The sequence below is a fragment of the Psilocybe cubensis genome, chromosome 4 (genome assembly GCF_017499595.1).
Source record: "Psilocybe cubensis strain MGC-MH-2018 chromosome 4, whole genome shotgun sequence".
Lineage (NCBI taxonomy): Eukaryota > Fungi > Basidiomycota > Agaricomycetes > Agaricales > Agrocybaceae > Psilocybe > Psilocybe cubensis.
The window spans coordinates 3,318,447-3,336,561 of NC_063002.1; the positions used below are offsets into that span (position 1 = coordinate 3,318,447).

The 18,115-nt window shown below is 45.0% G+C and overlaps 7 protein-coding genes across 7 annotated transcripts; 4 read left to right on the plus strand and 3 right to left on the minus strand.

Moving 5' to 3' along the window:
* Positions 1-385: 385 nt before the first annotated feature.
* On the plus strand, positions 386-1,141 carry JR316_0005271 (uncharacterized protein; the record flags this gene model as incomplete). The annotated part of the gene is made up of 4 exons (XM_047891031.1): positions 386-394; positions 473-733; positions 807-845; positions 905-1,141. The coding sequence occupies 4 exons, from the start codon at positions 386-388 to the stop codon at positions 1,139-1,141; spliced, it is 546 nt and encodes a 181-aa protein (XP_047750792.1).
* A 424-nt stretch (positions 1,142-1,565) lies between these two features.
* JR316_0005272 (Cytochrome P450 monooxygenase 75) lies at positions 1,566-4,338 on the plus strand (the record flags this gene model as incomplete). The annotated part of the gene is made up of 16 exons (XM_047891032.1): positions 1,566-1,875; positions 1,938-2,008; positions 2,073-2,102; positions 2,164-2,200; positions 2,249-2,378; positions 2,425-2,560; positions 2,616-3,003; positions 3,063-3,085; positions 3,155-3,187; positions 3,245-3,401; positions 3,453-3,477; positions 3,616-3,690; positions 3,756-3,811; positions 3,888-4,015; positions 4,062-4,232; positions 4,291-4,338. The coding sequence occupies 16 exons, from the start codon at positions 1,566-1,568 to the stop codon at positions 4,336-4,338; spliced, it is 1,818 nt and encodes a 605-aa protein (XP_047750793.1).
* An 89-nt stretch (positions 4,339-4,427) lies between these two features.
* On the minus strand, positions 4,428-6,998 carry JR316_0005273 (Cytochrome P450 monooxygenase 75; the record flags this gene model as incomplete). Its single annotated transcript, XM_047891033.1, has 14 exons — positions 4,428-4,460; positions 4,521-4,706; positions 4,788-4,903; positions 4,960-5,015; positions 5,070-5,153; positions 5,222-5,246; positions 5,301-5,457; positions 5,517-5,954; positions 6,013-6,148; positions 6,201-6,213; positions 6,278-6,337; positions 6,388-6,454; positions 6,516-6,589; positions 6,665-6,998. 14 exons carry the CDS (start codon positions 6,996-6,998, stop codon positions 4,428-4,430), a joined length of 1,779 nt encoding a protein of 592 aa, XP_047750794.1.
* A 615-nt stretch (positions 6,999-7,613) lies between these two features.
* Positions 7,614-9,027, minus strand: JR316_0005274 (Fructose-bisphosphate aldolase 1; the record flags this gene model as incomplete). The annotated part of the gene is made up of 5 exons (XM_047891034.1): positions 7,614-8,388; positions 8,440-8,592; positions 8,655-8,701; positions 8,877-8,936; positions 9,004-9,027. 5 exons carry the CDS (start codon positions 9,025-9,027, stop codon positions 7,614-7,616), a joined length of 1,059 nt encoding a protein of 352 aa, XP_047750795.1.
* A 1,516-nt stretch (positions 9,028-10,543) lies between these two features.
* JR316_0005275 (Translocation protein sec63) lies at positions 10,544-13,119 on the plus strand (the record flags this gene model as incomplete). Its single annotated transcript, XM_047891035.1, has 11 exons — positions 10,544-10,655; positions 10,718-10,823; positions 10,877-10,991; positions 11,042-11,094; positions 11,150-11,236; positions 11,299-11,470; positions 11,532-11,877; positions 11,937-12,266; positions 12,331-12,569; positions 12,632-12,859; positions 12,913-13,119. The coding sequence occupies 11 exons, from the start codon at positions 10,544-10,546 to the stop codon at positions 13,117-13,119; spliced, it is 1,995 nt and encodes a 664-aa protein (XP_047750796.1).
* Positions 13,120-13,930: 811 nt separating this feature from the next.
* On the plus strand, positions 13,931-16,450 carry JR316_0005276 (Cytochrome P450 monooxygenase 75; the record flags this gene model as incomplete). The annotated part of the gene is made up of 13 exons (XM_047891036.1): positions 13,931-14,252; positions 14,305-14,378; positions 14,433-14,499; positions 14,546-14,678; positions 14,734-14,869; positions 14,921-15,364; positions 15,417-15,573; positions 15,631-15,655; positions 15,717-15,809; positions 15,864-15,919; positions 15,981-16,096; positions 16,166-16,351; positions 16,403-16,450. 13 exons carry the CDS (start codon positions 13,931-13,933, stop codon positions 16,448-16,450), a joined length of 1,857 nt encoding a protein of 618 aa, XP_047750797.1.
* A 163-nt stretch (positions 16,451-16,613) lies between these two features.
* On the minus strand, positions 16,614-17,522 carry JR316_0005277 (uncharacterized protein; the record flags this gene model as incomplete). Its single annotated transcript, XM_047891037.1, has 5 exons — positions 16,614-16,829; positions 16,900-16,962; positions 17,033-17,247; positions 17,310-17,380; positions 17,440-17,522. The coding sequence occupies 5 exons, from the start codon at positions 17,520-17,522 to the stop codon at positions 16,614-16,616; spliced, it is 648 nt and encodes a 215-aa protein (XP_047750798.1).
* Between the last annotated feature and the right edge of the window lie 593 nt (positions 17,523-18,115).

Sequence of the window (18,115 nt, forward strand, 5' to 3'; positions counted from 1 at the left end):
AATCATCGGATTAATCTATTATTAACTTACCTGTTTATGCTCAGGCGCTCTACAAGTGAACGTAGTACAGTTGATGACTTCGGGGAACACTGCTGGTTCAACCCTTAGTCTAAGTAAGCAGTTGTAGCTTTGGAAGTTGTTGGTTCTAAAATTGTCGACTCTCCTTGGCCTGTTGGTGTCGATCATAGAATATCATACTTTGATGTTGATGGTGTGCATAGCCTTGATCATCGCCTTTTTCTGTATTCCTTTAGTTTCTAATTATAACATTTGGACAAAAGATAAAAGAAGCCATGGAGGCTTTCCCCGCCTATTATCTCAATCTGCTCTAATGCCCGATACCACAGACTCGACTATCTAATAAAAAGGATCACCTTATTTCTTCATGGACAAGGTGAACTAATAAATAAGCATCTAACCTGCATTTAACAAAAGGTTAATCTTAACTCATGGCACGATTTGCTCCTACTAGGAACATCATCCTTCAATTTTTATATTCAACGTACTAAAAGCAGGAGCTCGGCATGTGTCAGACGCTCCCCATGATCCAAAGCTCCTACTCGCTGCGTTTAGCGCTGCGTTGGAATCTGCTTTAAATAAGCCCTGGATTGTTCAAGGCGCGATCTATGCGCCAGCCGGTGCAAGCATCTTTATTGACACGGAGGACGACCAGTGGCACGATCACGTTGGTTGCCCTGCTGACGAGGATTTGCGAAAAATGTTCTCAGAGGAGGTAATAAGTTATGTATCTCTCTGTCTTGATATCAAGCTGACGTTGTTGTTGTTGTTCTTATCGGTTATGCCAGAATTCACCTTTATCAAATGCTTCCGAGAAGGTCAATGAGGTTGGTCAATCATTTCCGGATGATGATTTGTAAATGATTTGTCTCTTACTTGCTAAAAGAATACCGAATATGTGCCCGACTTGACCTCTCGACGAGCCTGTGCATCAATATTCAAAGTTCCCTACACACCTTATAAAAGTTACTATCCTCCTGATGATGCGCAGAATGACCCGAAGTCACTATTGAAGCAATTCATCGATGCTATTCACTCTGTCCTTCATAAGAGTGAATTGATTATCAGCGCAATGTACGAGGCGGAAGCTAAAAGTGCAAACATTTTTATGATGGACGGTTAAACCCAAATTGTGCGTCTAAGTAGCATGTCTCCCTCGTCATTGCGATCTTTGAATAATTCAATCGTTGTTCATCAGATGGTTAATAATAAGAACCATGATTGACGCTGCAGCGTGGCAATATTGACGCATTTTAAGTCTCGATCACCATCTGTCACCGTGCTGAGCGCTTCTGCCTCCTGTACCTAGAATATTTTGTGCCTTGACGAAGACCAAGTTCTCCATAATTCGAATGTCTTACAAGCCCCTTAAATCGAACACACGAACAACGCCGCGTTTCCCAAACCTACATATTTCAAATCCTTGACAACCGCCAAGCCCGCGGCAACTAGCGAAATTCCTTTATAATGTGGGGTGATCCCACGAGTCTCACACGCCCCTACCTCTTGACAAAAAGTAAAAAGGGTACACCTCACTTCCAACTGCAATGGGACTACCACCCGGTATCGTCTATATCATCAGCCACCTTCCCTCAGTTTTATTCTACTCAGTTGCCACGTACGTGGGACTATACATATTGCAAGATCAACAAATACTTCCTGTGGTACCGGTTTGGGTGACGGTTATCGCCACTGTTCTTGCGAGACCTGTCATCTTCGTCTTTCAGCGATATTTCAGTCTATGGCAAAATAAGCGGGCAGCAGCGGCTAATGGGGCGATCATCGCTCCGTATGTGAACAAATCTCCATTGGCTATCATTGCCGAAGTAGTCGAATCTATTCGTAATGGATACCCTGGTGAGTCTATCGAGAATTAATACATAATTCTTCCTGAAAGATATCTGCCACATCTACCACAGCTGAAACAGTACTCCGATGGACCAAAGAATACGGGAACGTGGTCCAATTCGATCTGTTTACCAGTACAGCTGTTCGTGTCTTACATACTAAGGCCCATGCTTTTTTCACTGACATATCTTTGTCCCTATTTCAAGATTATCGTGGACGAGCCTGAGCATGTCAAGGTCTCTCCATATATCTATTCTTCTGGTCTCACAATTTAATCATGTGTCTCTTTTGGTGCAGGCTGTTCTTGCTACGCAATTCGATTCCTTCGCCAAAGGTCTGCCCTCATACATGCTCTGGGGGCATTAAGCTAATTCCTCTTAAGGCTCTCTTTTCTTATCACAGATGGACTCTCTGCTTGGAGTGGGTGTCTTTAACGCTGATGGTAAGCATTTGAGAATTTGCAATAGTGTCTGTCAACTCATCAAGGGTGACCAGGTGAAATGTGGAAGTGCGTATCAATTCGGCCTCGGCACGAAAGTCTTTCAAATAACTTTGTAGATTCCATCGGTCAATGACGAGGCCTTTCTTCACTCGGGAGCGGATCAGTGACTTCGAGATCTACGACCGCAACTGGGATCTTTCTTTGAAGCTGGCGAAACAAAGAATTGAGGAAGGATATTCTATTGACGTCCAGGTATGTAGGTGTTGATGGCTTCATGGTTGTTCATGCTATAATTTTGAACTCTCAGGATCTTGTTTCCCGTTTTACGCTTGACTCTGCAACGGAATTCCTGTTTGGTGCCTCTGTCGGTTCTTTGTCTGCCGGTATACCGTACCCGCCCGAACACGTGGAAAATAACACGGCCGCCTTCTACAGCCATCCATCTACCACTTTCGTCAAAGCGTTTACTGAAGGTCTAATTTTAGCTGCCGTTCGCACAGGACTAGGACAGGAATGGCCTCTAGCAGAGTTTGGACAAGACAAGATAACACCATTGCGCAAAACTATGGATGAATTCACCGAGCCCTTAATGAAAATGGCGTTGGATAAGAGAGAGAAGGCATTGGCTGAAGGTGTCGAGCTCAAGGACAAGGAAGAAATGACGTTGCTGGGCCACTTGGTTAACCACACTCAAGGTCAGTGACATAGGTAAATTTGATGTCTTTTAAAATACAAACTCATAATCTTTTTTAAGATACCAAAATTCTGAAGGACGAAGTGCGTAGAAATATTTCCCAAATTATCGAACGGCCGATTTAATTGAGATACTCACATTTCAACCCTTAGCTCATCAATCTTCTCGTAGCTGGGCGAGACACGGTCAGTCTATATTTACGACTCTAGTTATGCGATGAAGTATTTACGTCGTTCACTTAGACAATGTGTTTATTGACATTCGCGATTTATATGTTAGCAGAACACCCGGACGTCGAGAAGCGCCTTCGACAGGAAATCTTTGATATTGTTGGACCCACCAGCGCACCCAAGTATGAGCAAATGCGAGATATGAGGTACACAAGAGCATTCCTCAATGGTATGTTTATATCAATCACCCGTCTTGGCTCGGTTAACCCATGGTTCCCAGAGGTCCTACGACTTTATCCACCGGTGTGAGTAACTGGTCCACTACCCGAACGCAAAAATAATCTTCATGATCTCTTCCCATAGACCGGCTGATTCTAGGTAAGCAAGCCATTTCAGGCAAGGTTTTCTTGAGTTATCAAGGGACTCACAATATAATAATAAAGGACTGCAATTAAACCAGTTGTCTTGCCACCTGCTCGGAAGGGTGGGAAACCGATTTATATTCCGAAAGATACAACGTACGCTCTCAAAGCTAATTCCGAAGTGTACGATGCTGATTGAGCTGCTATCTGTCAACTGATAGTTGTTTATATACCGTCTTAAACATTCATCGCCGCACCGACTTGTGGGGCCCCGATGGTACTTCGCTCTTATAATTTCAGCGTGAAGCACTAATATGGAGTAATGCCTCCATAATTGACGCTTTTCAATGCAGCTCTTGAATTTGACCCAGATCGTTTCCTCGACAGCAGAGTGCAGAAATATTTGGTCCACAATCCCTTCATCTTCTGCCCCTTCAACGCTGGTCCGCGGATTTGCTTGGGACAACAGGCGAGTTCAATCGTATCCAGGTTGTCGTTATTTTCTTCTAACATTCTATTCTGTATAGTTTGCCTACCACGAAGCCACGTACTATCTTGTGCGTCTGCTTCAGAACTTTACAGGTTTCACTCTTGATCAATCTGCCAATGTGCCTCCACCTGCTCATTGGAAATCGGGAGATGCCCTGGTCGCTCGTGAGAAGGTTCGGCCAACCGCACATTTGACCATGTATATCAAGGTAAGCTCTTATGAATATTTTATCTTCTCTTCTGCAATCCTAAACACATCTTATCCAGGGAGGATTGTGGGTCCAGATGAAGGAGCTCAAAGCCAACGAGGTGTGATTTATTACTGATGAAGGGCGCTTAACTACGATTAGCCCCCACATAGTTCCTGTAACAATGATTGCAAATGTATCTTGTATCTTAACTTTTTAAGCTTCTTGCATGGTGACCCAAAGCCCTCCCTTCAGTCAGGCATCAGTGAACATTTTTCAATGCAAGTCATTTTTTGATATCGTACGTACTTGGACATACATCGTTAGATGTGCCTTCGGCTTGATTTTCTCCCTTCTTTTCCTCATATTCTCACCCTCGGCCGCCCATTCAGCCGGTGGGCGAGATTTGGGTGGCTGGGCATCCGGCGCAAGAAGAATGCCAGAGAAGCTTTGGAGAAGTCTGACCAGGAAGAAAGAAGTTTCGTGATAGGCAAACTGTGTAGGTGATTAGCCATCGGTTTCGAATGATTGCCAAAGCTGTTGCTTTAGAATAAACAAACTTTTGGTTACACGTACCTGTTGACCCAAACAGATTCTAGGGCCAGCATTGAATGGAAGGAAGATGAACGGGTTGGGGGTTAAGTATTTATGGAGCCTTTCATCCAAAAAACGATCCGGATCGAACTCCAGGGCTATAGTAAACCGCGTAAGTGAAAGTTAAAAATTAAAAATTCTAGAAAATAATAACCGTCTGGTCCCCATAAGTCTTCCCTTCTTTGCATCAAGGCAATCGCATAGGGAGTCCTTCGAATCTGGGTGAGCCAAGTGTGTCGATAGGAAGTATGAAGGAAATACTACCTTGTGTTGGCTGGTACATAAAATGGTTTACCGTGTTTGTTAGGCCATACCGTTGCCTCCTTGGATGTCCTAATGTTAAAAGGCCTATTCCACCACCAAATGTTCAATACAGAAAGATCGAGAGGTAGACAAACACAATATCAACAACTCACACCGCAGGGTATAACCTCAAAGTTTCTATAGTCCTGCTTTAGACAAGAAATATACATACATACCCGCCTTTCAGCTCACCGTTGATGACGGCCCTAAGGTATTTCATATCCCTAAAGTCATCATATGTAGGTCGTCTTTGTGGACCGACCCTTTCCAAAACCTCCTCGCGAAGCCTTTGTAAGACTTTAGGATGCTCGGCAAGCATATACACTATAAAGGTAAGAGTGCTTGCAGTCTATATCAACAAATTTTAGCATTGAAATACAACATTGCTTATGGCAACCAGGGACTAACCGTATCCCGCCCTGCTACCAACAATGACATGATTTCATCTCTCAAAGTAATTGGATCCTCTGTCGAGTTTACCAAGTTTTCCAGGAGAGTTTCGTCATCCTTTTCCCTGACATGTCCGACAGACGCTCTCTTCCTGCTAATAGCCTCTGCCACAATGGGATCTATAAACTCATGCACAACGCGCATAGGGCCCTTTAGTTTGTCATGCCAAAATTCCATAAGAGGCCAATGAACGCCTAAGCCCATGCGCCTTGCAGTAATCATCTGTGCTTCAGCAAGGGCGCCTACAAAGCGGGACGATAGATGCGGGACAACATCTGTGTTTGCTACCCCGGATTTGATATAATAGGGGTATGGAAGCCCTCCCGAGAGAGACCCAACATCATTTCCAAAAAGAAACTCTGTGGCAGAGTCAAGTGTGAAGCGTGCAACAAGGTCCTGGTGGAAGGATTAACCCTTATGGAAGGGGCTTACTCTTCCGAGGCTCAAAACACACCTGAAAATCCACGGGATGACCTTCTCGCAACCGTGACTTGAGCTGCGTGATTGCGTCCTCCGCATGCCTGTCGAAATTATCGAAATGACTGATCCTCTCTCGGCTGAAGAAAGGCCTCGTCATAGAACGATGGAATCTATCGTTTGTATTCGTCAGAAGAGAAACCTATACGAAACATAGAAACATACTTCCACAAATCACCTGTAGTTCAAGCAAGGTTAAAAGACGGCATTTGTTCATCAATAGAGGCGAACACTAAACTGACCATCAGCAGCAAATACGCCTGTTCCCAGTAATGGATAAAATAATGTTCGAGTTTCTGGTCCTAATTCAAAGGTAAGGTTGGCAGAGGACTTAGAAATAACACTGTGATACCTTTTTCAAACTCGTCAAATTGAGTGGCTAGGATTGCCTTGATAATGTCTGGTTCTGCAGTGATCAACTATATATATAGCAACCTATAGGTCCATTATCAGAGAAAAATACAGCATAAAGTTGCTCACCCTATTCTCAAACAAGACCCGTGCATTGAATGTTGAGCACCCATGTTGTTTACACAACTGATCAAAGCCGTCGCCTGTGGCGCTTGTCAATAAGGCCCACTATACCCCTAGAAAACGCCAAAACTAAACGGACACAACCGATGACGCACCTGGGTACTTCTTCTCAAACTCCCTGATGTTCTTGATCACTGTCATAATATTCCCCGGCGACCAATCGCCCAACCGGGGGGGCATAATCGCACCCTTCCTAGCAGCGTCTACCCTGATGCGCACCTCGCTCCAGAGCACAGCCAGAGCGAGAGTCGAAGGCAGGCTCCCAATCAGCGCACAGGCCAGAGTCCAGGCAGAGTGCAGAGCGGGGTATTGTACGCCATAGGTCGGCGCCAGGTAGTATCGGAACGCGAAATAGGTAAGCAGAGGCGGAGCCGTTAACTTGTGCGCGCGCTGTATGAGGTAGTGGACGCCAGGTGGGATTGAGTCCATGAAGTCACTGTGGCACTGAACGATCACTCTCTCAAGAGCCGCAGGTGTTGGTGTCGTACTGGGTACGTGTATGTTCAAGTTTGTCTTTTAAAGAGAAAGATGACTCGGTGTGCAACAGTGTAACTGATATGCCTATGTATTACAAGAACGGAGATGACAATGGGTGGATAGACAAAGGTGAGAAACACTCATCTCCGACAAGCTTCAAGTCATCATGTCGTCAGGTTCGTACTAATGGTCAGACGCGAGTTGGGAAGGGTGTGAACTCTGCATACTTTAGGCTATAGTATAGGCTGCCTTTGATTGAGGTACAATGCAGGCGGATGCGTTTTTGGAGACCTGAAGAAACTGTAAGTGACTAGTCCCTCAAGCCAAGTTCGTATTCGGTGAACGGCAATGTCGGGTCATCTACATTACGTCGTTCTAATTGAAACGGCGCCCGCTGTTATTGAAGGCAAAAAAAAGCACCAAACCTTCATAGAAAACAGACAAGATTCCAACTTTGCAAAAGTTACATTCTGAACATCCACTCAAGTGGAGATTTTTATTTTAATACAGGTATGGTAGAACGAAAGAAAGTGAAACGAATAAATCAACGAAAACAAAGTTCGGATATCACAGACGCCCAACATTTCCAAGATCCTTGCACGCCTCCTTGACACGCTCAGACAGAGTCTTCTCACCCTCACGCACCCACACTCGAGGGTCGTAAACTTTCTTGTTGGGCTTGTCAGCACCCTCAGGGTTACCGACCTGAGTTTGGAGATAATCCTTCTTTTTGAAAATGAAGTCCCGGATACCGACGAGATACGCAAATTGGGTATCGGTGTCGACATTCATCTTGACAACACCATGTCCAACAGCGGTGGAAATTTCCTCCTTTGTTGAACCAGAACCACCGTGGAAGACGAGATAGAGTGGCTTGGTATCCTTCTTGCCTATCTGCTCAGCGGTATATGCCTGATGGTTGCCCAAAATCTCGGGTTGAAGCTTGACATTTCCTGGCTTGTAAACACCGTGGACGTTGCCGAAGGCGGCGGCGATGCTGAAGTTAGGTCCGATGGCGCTCAAAGCCTTGTAGACATCGTAGATGTCATTGGGTTGTGTGTACAGGCTTGCGTTATCGACGCCAGTGTTGTCAACACCGTCTTCCTCTCCACCTGTAATACCGATTTCCATCTCGAGCCAGAGCCCGAGGGGAGCCATCCGCTTGAAGTATTTGACACAGGTGGCGATGTTTTGCTCTTTGGGTTCTTCGGAGAGATCGAGCATGTGGGACGAGAACAAAGGTTCCTGGTGCTCCTTGAAGTAAGCTTCATCAGCCTCAAGCATTCCATCGAACCAGGGGAGGAGCTTCTCCGCGCAGTGGTCGCTGTGCATGACGACGGGACTGGATAGAGCATGAGGGCTTGTTGCCATACCCCAAAAATATGGTACTTACACGCCGTAAGCCTTCGCCATCAGGCGGACATGGTGAGCAGCGCTGATAGCGCCCAAAATCGACGCCTGCTGCTTGTCATTGGCAAGGCCCTTGCCTGCAAAGTAGGCAGCACCGCCCTGGGAGACTTGGATGATGATGGGAGATTTGATGTCACTATCATCAAGATAAGATAAGAATAGACAGGAAACTTCGGCTATTTGACTCTGGTCACTCACCGAGCGGCTTCGAGAACTGCATTGGCTACCGATGTGGAGGTGACATTCTGCGGGTAAAACCGGTCAGAAAATGCAACGAAGATGATATGTAGACAACTCACGATGGCCTACAGAAGCTCAGATCAAAGTTAGGGGCTATCCATTTCAGAACTTACTGGGATTGCAAACTGCATACGTCAAGTCAGAAAAAGCAACATAAAAATCCCCAGTCAAATCACGTACCTTGTGTTCTTTGGCATAATCGAAGAGTTTGCGAACATTGTCGCCAGTCAAAACACCTGCCTGATGACGTAGACAACGATCCAAAGATGATCAGTCATATCGCCCAGAGCAACAGGATATGACCTACAGGTACGACGTCGAGGACACCCATATTTGAGAATTGGTCGTGGAGGTTCGGGATAAAGCAATGGAAGGTACGCGGCGGGGGGCTTTTATAGCAACGCAGATGCGATGTCTGAAATCGATGTCATCTGCGATCATGTGATCTGACCCATCGGTGAGCCGCGCCCCTTTCTGGGCAGCGGTTCACATCGTTCGTAAGAGATTTCGCATGGTAATCAATGGTACTAGGTAAGTCATATCCGTTATCTGTCGGACCAGAGCTGCCCAGGGTCTATAGCTTGGTTTGGGGCAATTTAACGGAGTTCATTGGGATACAGGTTAGGGACGCCCGTTTAGGCGCGAGTACGTGAGTACTCCGTGTTATTAAAGCCGAATCAAAGCCGATTCATCGCGGAGATAATATCATGGCCAGTTAGTCCTCTATCAATGGGAAAGAGCCAATCAGAGACCTTATTTTGCATTCGAGCCTATAATATATGCTTGAATGGGACTAGTCCTTTACCATTTACCTGCATATCAAGTAATCCCGACAAAATCACAGCATAGAAATATCTGTTCTCTGTAACACAATGAAGTGAATAATAACACATTCTTCCCTTGCTACTTTTGTATTTATAAGCACGTTTAAACAGTATCTATTCAGTGTACTTATCACCAATCAAACCTAGAGGAAGATAAATAGGGAATAAGTGGATTACCTCCAATGATTGAGCAATTATTCTGAAGTTCTTGACTCATTTCAGATTTACTACTCCCAGGATTGCACAACCGGAATGTTGAATTAAAAAAATTAAGTTAAAACCGCGAACATTATTGATTCGTATCATTACATGCGTGCTAGGATAATTTGATACTAGTCGAATGACAAACGCTGAACATACACCTACTGGGATACACTAAAGCTCTAGGTAACTCAGATTACCAAGTGATTTTGGAGTGATTCGGTACTTTTATCTTGTAGCATCTTTGCTGCAAGTTTTTAGTAATGAAATTTATTGAAGTTCACCACACTTCTTTAAGCGTCTGCGATCCTGAAAGGCTATCAAGTAAGAAAATAACAAAGAATCTAAACAGTTCAATGCCAGTAGAATAAAAAATAGAGTATGCCTTGATATTGCTTCAAACTTGCACTGCTTAACATGCCTAACATAGGTGCTATGTGAGAAAATCATAAATGCGTTTGATATAGCCACTATACCCTAAATCTCATGGTTTTAAAAATCACACGAACGGGAACAATATATTTATTTACGGAGACGGATCGCGGAGAGCCCTTTGACAATTGTTTGTCCTCTTTCCATAGATAGAAGTAGCGTCACACATCATCTGACCATCACATCATGCTTATTGTCACACGCTGCTTTAGATTTCGCCAGCGCAATGGACACGTCGTTGGTTTATTCTCCACAAAGACGCTTGGAATCCGTTCCTTCAAATCCCCTCCTTTTCTCTGTCTGACATCGATACGTAACTTAATATTTGTAACCTTCGAAGGCCCGCAATCCCACAGCAACCTGGTCGCCAAACACTAAAATCTAGCCACAATGGCTACATACGAATACGATGAGGCCGGAGTCATGGCCGCGTACTTTATTATCACATTCCTTGCCATGGTCCTAGTACCTCTCACCATCTCCTCACTCACAAAGATATCCGGTGCGTTGGTACTCTTCTAAATACTTTAATGGCATACATTAATGCAGAGGCAACCACTTCAGCCAAGGGAATTACCGATGGATGCCAGTGCACACCATGCGTCGAACAGCGCGAAGCTATTAGCAAGCAAGAGCGGGGGTCGTTATTGAATCCTAAAATCAGCAGGAGGTGCGCATCCGTCTGTACTAATGGAATCTCAACTTGACAATCTTGTTTTTCAGGACCTATTTCCTACTTGGAGGGTGGTCGTTATTCGCGTTTGTTTGCTACAGAGTGTCACTATTGAAAGTGGAGAATAAAATCTATAATCCTTTTGAGATTCTTGGTATCTCTACAGTACGTCCCATATCGTTAGTCCAACAAAATCATTCTAACTTATGTGGCAGAGTATGCCGGAGAAGGACATCAAGTCACACTTCAAAAAGCTCTCAAAACAATTGTACGTGGCATTCCATGAGGCTATATGCGCTTTATAATCTAACACGCCTCCAAAGCCATCCTGACAAAGTTAAAGCTACCGCAAACATGACAATTGAGGCTATCCAGGACCGCTTCGTAGAGATCACCAAAGCCTACAAATCGTTAGTCACCTTTCTTCATATGTCGGAAATGAAAGTTAATTACAGATCCCACGCCCAAACAGCTTAACAGACGAACGCATCAAAGAGAACTGGATTAAATACAACCATCCTGATGGTCCCCAGAGCACGTCAATGGGTATCGCTCTGCCTAAATGGATTATTGAAGGCAAGAATAGAATTTGGGTTATGGCTGCCTACGGTCTTGTCTTCGGCGGTGCTCTCCCAGCTCTTGTTGTACGTCTAGCTTGCATGTATATATGCGCGTGATATGTCTTGTTCAACACATTTTTGACAGGGACGATGGTGGTTCGGCAACAGGCAAAAGACGAAGGATGGAATTCATGCCCAGTCAGCAGCAGCGTTCTTCAAGACTATCAAGGAGGAATCTTCTATGGAGGAGGTGGTGGGTGCTCTTGGGAAAGCATATCAGTGGGAACTCCCAGTTGGCAAGTCCAAGTCCAGTGCAGAAATCGATGCTTTGGAGAAGACTATCAAAGAGGAAGTTGGTGCCAAATGGACGGAGGTGCGGAAAATTGCTCAGGACTTCAACGGAGAGCTCCACGAGTCAAGAAGACAAGCTCTTGTCCTTATTTATGCGCATTTGTTGAGATTGGAAGTCAAAGATGCAGGGCTTAAGAAAAGTAAGTGGAGTCGAGATTGTATTATTATTGCAACTGCTTATCCTGCATGGCGAACTTAGAACAACAACAAGTTCTCCTCCAAACTCCAATGCTCCTTAATGCCCTTCTCAACGTATCAGTTGCTCGCACTTGGCTGCTTCCAACCCTGTCGATCATGCGTCTATACGGATACCTTGCACAAGCCATTCCCACCAACGCCTCGCAACGCCTTAGGTTGACACAACTTCCACACATCAAGCAAGAAGATATTACACCGCTACCTGTTAAGGCAAATGATATGAGTGATGTCCTTGCCTCCCTGGAGGAGAAAGATGATCCCAGAACAAAGGATGTGAAGAAGGCTTTGGAAAAATGGGGACGTGTGGATATTGTTAGCGCTACTTTCAAAGGTGAGTTTTGCACTCGAGTTGTATATTAATCACGATTCTCTGTGCATTCTGACTTTGAGCACAGTTATTGGTGAACGTATTGTTACTCCATCGTCTATCATATACCTTCTTGTCAAGCTCCGCATTACTCCACCCGGAAGTACACCCAGCACGCCAGTAGAGTTGACTGTCGACGAGACCAAGAAGGCTGTTCAGCTTGAGGAAGAAATCGACGAAAAGTTCTTGGCTTCGCGGTTAGATGCCGAGGAACTTCCATCCTCTAAAACTAACGGTGGTGCAGCCCATGCGCCTTTCTGGCCTGGGGTGAGTATATATGCTCATGCTTAAATACTTGAACTGACTGTAAGCCCGTTTCTTTTGTTCAGACCCGCAAACCTTCGTGGTGGATTGTTCTCGCCGATGACAAATCCAACCGCGTTGTTGTCCCACCAATGAAAATCACCGACATTCCTTACTCGCAGCCGGGCTCGGATAGGGATTATCGCTCGTATAAGATCCAATTCCAAGGCCCACCGAATACGGGTCTGTTTACATGGAAAGTCTACATTGTCAGCGACACATTCGTCGGTGAAGAAGCGACTACCGAGATCTCTGTGAGTACCGCCGAACACTTTAGGTAACTGTTACTGATTTTTTTTTTGTACAGCTCAAGATCGAGGACCCACCTGCTGCTGAAGAAGCGCCTTCAGATGAAGACATTTCTGAGCCCGATGAAGACACTATTGCAGGTCAGATGGCAATGATGCGCGGCGGTAAAGTTAAGAAACGCGTCGAAGAGGAGAGCGAGGATGAGAGCAGTGGAACTGATGACGATAAGAACGACACTGATAGCAGCGACAGTGATAGTGATTGATGCTGATTGCTTGCTTGAGGTTATCCACTTCGCATCTTTGACATAGCTTTGTTCATGTCTTTAAATTGTTTGAAGACATTGTGTGTTTTATTCTATTGGTACTCTTGGTGCCGTGTGTTTTTTTGGTATCGACATACTTACAACCTAAATGCTACTATCCTATCATTCAGACCTTCAGGATACTTGACACTATGAACGAATCACCTTGCAAGAAAGCCCTGGGGTTTGATCATACCATGCGAGCGGCGGCGGCCATCCATTGAACCATTAGAATTCTTCTGTGAGATAAGATTGCCTCTTAAATGCACTGCATATATAGCGCTCGTCATTAACTGCAATTCTAACTCGTTAAGCTGCTTGAATGCTCGAAAACGAGACAGGGGCCAACTCTCCTTTAGTCATGAAAATCTGTCATGATCTCTGGCAAATCATATCTGTGTTAGAGTTTTAGTGATGATTTTAACCAAAAATAGAGGCACATATTAAATCTGATTCCGGAAACGGACGAAATCTGGGAGTTTTTTTTTTTTCACTTTGCCCCCTTTGTGGGTTCTTTTCTTCATTGCGTTTCAAGACTTGAATGTGGGGCTGCCGCCCGCCCATATGTGCAATGAATAATGACCTACCTATAACCACAAGACTCAAGCTCTCGGCTGAAACACTATGCGGTCATCTCGGCGCTACGAATACAAGTCGCCTCTAGCTTATCATAAATAAGCTGGGTTCATTTCGTCGAAAAGCCTTTTCTCTTGCTTTTCTAGAAGATCTTGGACTCGAGCACACCTGGGATACTATCTGTATTTTTTCTGCCATGGAGCTGCCACCAGGTATCATCTTTCTTACTCAAAGAGCGCCTAAGATCACTTTGCCCCCTTTGCTCACATATCTCGCTGCGCGGGTACTGGGTTCGGACTCGCTGTATGGATATCAGCCATCGTGGTGGGCATTGGGCGTTGCGATGCTTGCCAGTCTGCCTCTTGCATTTACCGCTGCAATTGTCTGGGATGAAGTGTACATTAGGCTGGACGCCGCTCGCAAGGGTGCAGTTTTGCCTCCTCGCATCGGGGATTGGACTCCAGGAAACATACTCACGCTCATTAGACAAGTCAAGAGCTTTGAAAGGGGATATCCAGGTATCTATCTTTGTCACTCATCAAGCCATTTGGATTCAATATTTTGCATTAGGAGAGTTTTTGGAGGATATATGCGCTCAAGTTAAAGCAGGCGTATTCAATAATCGTATATTTTTTGAGAATAGGGTATGTATGCTTCTGGTCGCTGAGATCAAAACTCAAACTTATGAAGACATTCAGCTTGTTACAACTGAACCCGAGCATCTGAAGGCCATGTTGGGAACGCAATTCGATCAATTTGAGAAAGGTTTGTCGGCTTTGTTGGCGCTATTGAATGCTGATTGTCGAGTTAGGTTCTGAAACAAGAACGCTCGTATACCCATTGCTTGGGACAGGTGTATTTGCCGCTGACGGCAAGTTGTTATCATTCTTACCAAAATTGTGCTCTGACGCGTCCATTATCTCTTTTTCAGGCGATCTATGGAAGTGGGTATCGTTGATAAGTGCAGTTACGAACCAACTAAAGCCTTTGAATCCATAGATTTCATCGTTCAATGACACGTCCTTATTTCACAAAAGAGCGCATCAGCGATTTTGAAAATTTTGACAGGCATGCGGAGGATGCAATTTCCCAACTCAAGGGCCGTCTGCGTGCAGGTTATCCTGTTGATTTTCAGGTAAATATTGACTGAATGGGGTAGAAAAGCTACTGACGCGAACGTGCTGAGCAGGATCTTGTAGCTCGATTCACCCTCGATTCTGCAACCGTGTTTTTGTTCGGAAACGATGTTAAGTCATTGGCCGGAGTACTCCCATATCCTCATTATATCACCGACATACCTTCAACCGAAAGGCAAACGGAAGAACACCCAGCGTTACGCTTCGTCAACGCCTTTGCAGAAGCACAGACAATCATGGCCTGGCGCCTGCGCTACGGATACATGTGGCCGCTCGCCGAGTTCTGGCACGATAGGATAAAGGGCCCAATGAAGGTTGTGCATGATTTTGTTGACCCAATTGTAGCGGAAGCTATCAAGAAGAAAAGAGAAGGACATGGAAACGTGAAAGAAAAGGAGGAAGAAACCCTCTTGGAGAATTTGGTCAATTCGACAGAAGACCATATAACATTGCGAGATGAGATAATGTCTTTGCTGGTTGCCGGACGTGATACGGTAAGTTCATGATTCGATGTATTTAAAGAAGATTTTTCATTTTCTACGGCAGACCGCCAGTGGATTAACATTCGTGGTCTATATGCTTGCGGAGTATCCCGAAGTACTTCGTCGTCTACGTGCAGAAGTTCTGGAGAAGGTTGGCCGTCATAGAACGCCAACGTATGACGACTTTAGGGAAATGAAGTATATGAAGGCTGTGATCAATGGTAAGTAATGCTTCTTGTCTTTACAATTAAGTATCTTCTTATGCTATAGTGGCGCAGAAACGATGCGCCTATATCCTGCTGTGTGAGCACGACTTTTCCGCTTTCCGATTATGATCTTACTGTGGAGCATGATTCATGAATAGGCCGTTTAATGTTAGGGCGTCCAAATGCGCAACAGTTCTTCCCAGTAAGCCAGGTTCTCAGGATAGACCGATGTATGTCCCCGCCAATACAAGGTGCGTTTTGTGTTGATTGTCAAATCTTGGAACTCTCGCTTATCACAAATCAAGGCTGCCATACGCTACTTTTGTCATGCACAGGAGGACAGACCTATGGGGACCAGATGGTTAGTCCGAATATCGTACGCGTCATGTCAAGGGATATGGCATAAACCAGACTATACACAGCTCGCGAGTTCGACCCAGATCGCTTCTTGGACGACAGGCTGCATAAATATCTCATCCCGAATCCGTTCATATTCATTCCTTTCAACGCCGGACCAAGGATATGTCTTGGCCAACAGGTACGCCGAAACTGTTCGGTTAAGTTTTTTTTTCGAGCAGAGCCTCAAACGTCAGGTGGTATGGTCTAGTTCGCCTATCACGAGATGTCCTTTTTCCTGGTCAAGCTTCTGCAGCAGTTTTCTGGCATCTCGCTCGCAAGTGATGCCCAGCCCCCGCAATCGCGCCCGCCATCGGAATGGGCGGAGGATACGAGCTACCCAAGGAAACAGAAAGAAAAGATCAGGCCTAAATCGCATTTGACCATGTATATCGAGGTTCGCCTTTTTTCTCCGAACCGACTTCATGGTTGTTAAATAATTTCACAGGGAGGGCTATGGGTGACGATGGAGGAAGCTAAAGACATAGATTTTTAATTTCCACGCGGAGTTTAACTCTTTGATGCGATTTGGAAAATTATCGAAGGCAGTTGGGGGGTATCAAAGTCCGATGTCTTTCTGCCTAGCTCCACTATAGTATGGGCGCTTCTACGTACTACTAATAATATGTCTAGCAAAGTCATTAACAATCATTCACTACTTACACAGCAGTGGGCTCGTTCATCTCCGATATCTTATCCATCCGACTTCGGTCGTCCGACGAGCGACGTTTTCCTAATCGGTCATCGCTCTTGTCCGCGTCACTCATGTCCTCAATGGTAGACAGGGCCCTTTCGCCTCGGATGCGCATTCCGCTCAGGCTGAAGCTCTGGTTCCCGGGTGCTGTCGATGGTACTGCCCACATGTCTGTGGTAATCTGTATATCCATGAAGTGACGACTAGTTAATTTACTGATATTGACACTTGGAGAGTAATTCGGTCATCACCTCGCCACTGCCTTGAATGTCTTTAATTTCCTTTTCTCGGTCTTGAAGAATTCCGAGGAAAGACTGTATATGAGTTCAGCCGAAGCGGGGAAGCTGTTAGCTTCTGATACAAGACGAGAGAAACAAAGCCTACATTGGTATATAGTCTTCCTAGAGGAAGCAGAAACACAATGTAAACACTAGTCTGTTTTGATGCTAAAAACAGAATTAAAACAGCTATTGAAAACACGGCGCTGAAGGATCCTGTCCGCATGAGCTTTCCGGTGATGTGGCTGCTGCGTGACCCAGAATATGGTCGCTTGACTTTTTCAGGGTTGCTTGGAAAAGCGGGGTATAGTATTAGGCTCGCTAGGGATGAAACGGTTCATATGTTAGGCTAATAGAAAGTTATAATTAGGAATGACACTGACTTGCTATCAATATGTCCGCAAGCGTCTGCGCTGCAATCCAAACTGTAACCAGACTGCGATACGTTGAATGGCTGGATAAAACGACCGTTGACGATGTGCGTTTTCGACGGAGTTGTGGAGAGTGGCTCACTGATTGAACATAGATATCCCAAGCGCGTCTCCATAGATACCAGAGCTCAGCGCCATGACTCCAGCAACTGCACTGATGACCATTACACAAATCGAAAGGAATTGTGGAGATTTAGAGGAGTATTTAATTCTATTGTGCTTCGTATAAACCCGGGTGGTACATGAAAGGGTCGAAGGAAATCGCACCTGAATGCCATATAAAAATGCACTATCAGCCCTGAAATGGCGCTGCACACTGATATTACTGCGTATGTCCATAATTCCACTGTGGCGGTCACATTTAGTTACCGCGTCGGTTTGGAAGTGGGGTCGGGGGGAAATACAACTAACCACGACCCATGGCAGTGATATCTGTGTAATTCGTGACACTGCAGTAGATTAATTACACCCCACAGGTATTAGATTTAGTATTATCACACATACCAGTAAACCCAAATCATATAGATAGCGCTAAATCAAGAGGAATGGGTTCATTAACAGAGATAAAGGGAAGCGCAGCGACAAAGGGTGCTTACACCATTGTCTGAAAAGAGTCGACAGAAAACAATGTCCAAACACAGAGTCTAGTAAACCACCATCAAGTTTCAGATTCCTGTACATGGAGAAAATATGATGACATACTTCAATATCCATGAATCTTTCCATTCTGACCAAACGTGTTCAACGAATCAGCTACG